Here is a 6,000-nt window from a genome sequence, read left to right on the forward strand (position 1 = left end):
TGTGTACATAATAGTAAGATTATAACATTAAAAAATTTCATCAAATAGTAAACACTTACATATGTATTATATCAATGCATTTATTCACAGGACTTTTGTAACCGAACGAAAAATGTCTTAGTTTTAAAAAACAAACAAATAAAATATTATTTGAAGACATAACATTTTATACCTCATCAGAGCACTAATATAGTGTGTTAATAGGTTAACTTTAATGCCAAAATTCATGAAATTTTATAAAAAGAATATTACATTTTAAACTAATGAACATAAAAATATAATTACCGTGAACTTATCACGGTGTTACAATGAAATTAAATAAAGATATGGCAATAAAAATATATATTAAATTTTATGTCCGTCTGTCTCCTGGGTTAATCGCTTATATTACTTTCACTGCTTCTCTCGTGATGTGCGCTATAAACTGTCAAAAACACTAGAAGACACCAGAAAGTCATAAGAAATCATTAAACAAATATGATTGAATATAATATACGTAAACGAATAATTAACAAATAAAAACTATTTATTTATATATTCTTTCAAATATTAGAGATAACGCGTTTATACAAAAAATAATGTGAATATATTTTTGAAGCGGTTAACTACGAGTATTTAAATTCTGAACAACTAACAATATATCATCACTACTGCGTTTATTTTATGAATGCACAATTTTAACACATAACGTTTTGATGTTATTCTTTTATTACTAGCAATAGGTAAATAATCGAAATATTATGTAACAACAGTTCGTTGCACTATCAATAATTAAAAAAAAGGATAAATCTAATAGCTATTAAGAGACCTCTGTATTTGAGGTATAAGGATTCAGTAGGATTTTTTTGAGATAGTACCAGTTCATATACTCAAAGTTTTGCCAATATATATGTATATCTATATATATATATATATAAATATAATTATATATATATATATATATATAATTATATATATATATATATATATATATATATATATAACTCGGGTAACTTAGGTTTTAGTTTTGAAGCATTATTATTTAAAATAAAAAAAAATGTATTTATTTTAAATTGAAACATTTGCTATTAAATTTGTACTAGCGTTACGTAACCATCGCATGTCCATAGAAAAATGGTTCTGCATCGGAAACATAATCTTGCTATAATATTTTACGACTTCAAGTCCAACTTGAAACTTGATGAACCGTTTAATCGACTTTAATTAGCTTTTATAGACAAGGCGCCTTCTATTATAAACGTGTACCGTTGGTATAACGCTTTTAAACGTTGTCGTTTAAATTTGAAAAAAAAAAATTACCATTGTTCCTTGACTGCTGTTACAGAAGAAAACGGATGGAAAAATAAAAAATTAGTTTCATCACAATCAAGGAACAAAGTCGTTGGTTTTCAACAAAGTGACTTGATTTTGTTCATTACCTAAGAACCCAAAAGACTAGCAAATTTAAATCTAACATGAAGGTAAACAGTTATCAGTAAAATTGGTTCAAGAGAAAGAAAAATTCAAAAATATTTTATATCTCGGAAGAGTCTATGCATTTCCAGTATACAGTTTTTACTGTACCGTTATATAACGATGTAATAAGCGCCACCAAACCGTTTTTTGTTGAAGTTGTCAAATGAAGCGTCAGAGTGGTCCTGTTGGAAATTTATGGGCTGTGGGGGTGACCTAGAGAAGTTGATATCCCACGGCTTAGACGATACATAACAAATAGACTATTTTTTATTTGTAAATCTTGTCCCAGCTCCCTGTAGTTAAAATCATAAATGCGAAATTAATTTTCGAAAAAGTGCGACTTTGTTATTTAGTCAATAACACACGATTAAAACACAAAAAAACCTTACTTTGATAACAAGTCATACATTCTACGTATAAAATTTCAGCTTTACCGAGGCTATAAGATTTGTCCTTATTCTACGGCATATTTCAAATTAATTTGTATTTGGATAAACAGTAGTACTTGTTTTATATTATTATTAGGCAGCAGTTCCTTTCTAAGATTTAACAACGTTTTGCAAGAAAGATCTAATACCGTGTTGTATTTGTCGCTATAATCGATACGGTGTAACTGAATTGGATTTTAATATTTATTATTATGTACGGTAGACCAGCGGAATGGCAAGTTGGAGTAGCAAGGTGAAGTGGCAGATGATATAACAAGTAGACCAGATGGCAACTGAAGGTTCTGGGTGGATACCGAGGATCGCCAACTGATCACACTTAAGTTGCACAGATAAGCTTCTTGATGTCGTTGGTTGCACGCCACTTCGAACCAGTCCTTTTGGAAATATATGGGGAATTAAAATGTCCACCAGTGCGGACACTACGGCTAAAATGATGATAATGTATGATTGTATTTTATCAATTTGAACACAGAATATTTTATTAAAATTAGTTGTGTGAATTCTTCCTGGTTTTATAATAAAACAATAAAAATAACTTTGTGAATGTTTCACTGTTTAATAAGAGGATTAACATTTTTCTAACCCTTTTGCGGCACTTATAGCTTTTTCAAGTATGTGATAGTAGACCCGTAACGTATATCTCTCTCTTAGAAGTAAGAAAAGGACTAATAAATAGCTACTTTCGCTACATATACTAGTCTATAAATTAGTCCTTTTCTTACTTAGGATGGACTTTCGCAAAGTAACGCCTGAATCCATTAGATATCTCTCTTAGAAACCTGCAACAAACTCTTAGCTCACTTCTACGGACGCTTCATGGAATGAATGGACTCAATGGCCATCAAGAAGGGGGCTTGGTTTAGGCTGTTACTCAAATCAGGTTTAGCATTCCTCTTCTCTATAATCTGATTATGAATGGAACTTCTTCTACTTCAGAAATCATTATCTTTGAGTGAATTAGCGGAAGAAACTCCTGTCACGCTTCTATCGTCAACAGACAAAAACCGTTTCAAGTCGAAACAAAAAAACATAACGAGACTATTTGTAACTAATCCTCGTCTCGGCAAACTAAGATGAAAAGACATATTTCTGGACTTTACAGATTAATAAACGGGAAAGGAGATGGGCCAATGTCTGTCAATAGCGCAATAATTTTATGTATTGTAATATTAAAATAATCATAGCTGAATTAAGAAGAAAGAAATTATTAGGAATAACAATCAGGAGCAAAAACAAATTTTGTATATTTATGAGCTCAGGGCAACAACACTGCATACTTCATAAAGTACATAGTGCACCTTAAGAATAATATGTTCACATCAAAGTTATTTCAATATTAATACATTTTATTTTCTTTTAAATATGTAAATATATATGGATAAAAAATTACTTGTATTATATTAGTATGATTCTCATTTAAATAATATGATGTTATCTTTATAAACGAAGGTGCGCCAATTATCCAGGTCCTATATACTCTGATTCCAAAGCAGTACTTGCTCATGCCATCAAGCAACGGTTTTGGTTGAGAAGACAACGGACCATAACACCGGTTTTATTCTTATGTCTTTGTAAACATATTATTCTTATAAAATTTACCGTCTAAAGACATCTCTACACTTCTTCTCTTTTTATATTACATTACACAGAAAAAAATTCAATACGTAATTCTAAATAGAATAAAGTTGTCTATGGAAAGTGCAATTTTTTTATTAAAATGATCTATTATTATAACACGTAGATATTCAAGGAAGTAAATGTAAATCGTTGAGTCCTATTGACCTACGTTGTAATGTTTTGAACATATGCATTTAAATGTGTATTTCTTACATATTTCATAGTGTATCAACATGTAAAAGCATCAATAAAAAAATGTTCATAATAATTTTTTTCACGATGTTTCTAAACTAATCACAATTTACCAGTAAATAGATCACGTATTCAAAAAGTAAAAGTTGTAAATGAAAAATTTTATTTAAAATAATATAAGCACCACTTAGTGGTATAATATCACTATTTTAGAAAAACTAATCAAATATATTAGCATTAATAATAATGAGACGTAAATATAAGATGCGTCCATTTAAAATGTGCCTACGGGTGGTCGACTTATGATGTTCACTCGTGTGTAAAATAAATATAGGAATAATCTACGCACGTAACGTCATTTTATTTTGAAAATATCTGATTAAAATGTAATTTCAATATTAATACAAAATAAAAACGGTGTAATATGAAATACGTTAACTAAGATAAAATTTAAAGAAAGTAAAAATGAATTTTAATAAGGTTTATAACAATTTATAAGAGAGACATAATTTTTTTGACGTAAATAAACACTTAGTTTTCCACAGATTAAAAATATTTGTTAATCTGTTGATTTTTGATTCTTGACGATAGTCTCTATGTTGAAGCGTTCGAACAAAATAGCGGACTAACCTTCATCTCTAGTTTTACGCCCAACACTTTGACGAGGTGTTGTTGCCACTAAATAAAACAAACAAACATCAACGGCGGTCCGTCGTGCCGTCATCCAGCCGTCTAAGCATCGCACAAGGATTTCAGCGGGTTCAGGGCACTGGGAGCAGGTCGGACGCCGGTCACGCGGCCACGCGGCGCGGTCGTTACGTACGAACTAAGTTTCGACGGCAGCGAGGCGGCGTCAGCGTGGACCCCACGGACCCAACAGCCCGCTATTGGACGCTGCATCAGCGCTGGGGCGGGGTCGGAAATGCCTCGCGTTACACAGTAGTTCTCGCCTATGTAAAGGTGTAGCGTACTGTTGAGCCCCCTGAACTATTAGTACGTGTGTGTTTAAATATTAAACGAGTCGGCCTTTTTTCGTTAGGTCTCCAGTTTCAATTGCTCTTGTTCATTGACGTTTGAAATTTTTTTTTGGTCATTTCCGAGGCCGTGTGTTCATGTTGGTTGTGTGATATTTTCGAACGTTGGAGTAAAGTAACGATGTGTATAACGGCATACCTACGGCATGAATGCTGAGGTCTGTGTATGACAAAGAGCAATTCTGGGCAAAGTTCAGATTGTGGCCAATACCTTGTTACTATTGTAAATTAAAAGTCTCTCAATAACCAACAAATAGATTTATTTAAAAATCTATGAACCGCAAAATTATTATAAAAAAATGATAAAGGTTAACCTATATAAGTAAACATATTTTTTAATAATATTAAAATAAACAGGTTATAAAAATTTTTGCCAGTCCCGCACCGCGTACATCGTGTACGTTAAAAAAAAGCTTCTACGTATGATCATAAATATTTCAGCGTCGATTTTTTAATGTTTTTAAGAATGTTACAATACCGAAATTTCGGAATTAAATCCTATTATGTGATTGAAACAGTTTTATTCATAAGAATAATATTTTATTTTGTATTTAGTTATTTTGCCTTAGTTATTACAGGACCATAAATACAAATGCCATATCTACTTCTTTTCATGTTAAGTGAAATTTATTTGAATCACTCGTTTCTCGGTTTAATTGATAATACTTTACCACATAACCACCTTACAACGTAGTGTGGGATTTTGCACCTAAAACCAGATTAATAGTTCTATCCTCAAATTATCAACTGTCGGTGAGTTTCTAAACTCGACAAGACTTGATAAAGTCAGCTCGTCTGAATTCTAAATCAATAAAATTAAATTAATTAATCTTAAATTATAAAAAAGTAAAATTCGGATACAACTTTTCTATCCAAATCAACAAATTAAACGTTTAAGACGTTAGTTCGGCTTGGAAACGTCAAAAAAAATCTTAAAAATTAAATGCCCAAAGTGAAATTATGATTATGAAATTATGCATAAAAATTTTTCTGAATTTCCTCTTTGCCCGTTTACGGGCGTGATAAATTCATAAAATGTATGAACTATGCACAAACCACCTAACGACTAAAAAACTTCAGCTAAGCTACCTATTTTGTAATCCCTGTATGACTGTCATGATAATGCTTACAATATACTGAACTTTTATACTAATTAAACTCCATTGTTAATTATTTGTGACGAATCAATTATTACTAAGTATATCATTGCCTAAAACGTTGAGAAACACTGTATTTGTTTTCAATGTACTTCG

General features: G+C 31.0%; 1 protein-coding gene across 1 annotated transcript in view; it reads right to left on the bottom strand.

The window, feature by feature from the left end:
- The window catches only part of Awh (Arrowhead), a 51,238-nt gene extending 46,870 nt beyond the window's left edge, over positions 1–4,368 (bottom strand). The window contains exon 1 of the mRNA XM_068763907.1: positions 4,344–4,368. Within this exon, the coding sequence (XP_068620008.1) occupies positions 4,344–4,349 (6 nt within the window). The 5' untranslated portion in view covers positions 4,350–4,368. The remainder of the gene's footprint in view (positions 1–4,343) is intronic.
- Positions 4,369–6,000: the final 1,632 nt, after the last annotated feature.

Source organism: Battus philenor, unplaced genomic scaffold, assembly GCF_028537555.1.
Source record: "Battus philenor isolate CCGP_79_NKW_IND1 unplaced genomic scaffold, ilBatPhil1.0.hap1 SCAF_1, whole genome shotgun sequence".
NCBI classification, from domain to species: Eukaryota; Metazoa; Arthropoda; class Insecta; order Lepidoptera; family Papilionidae; genus Battus; species Battus philenor.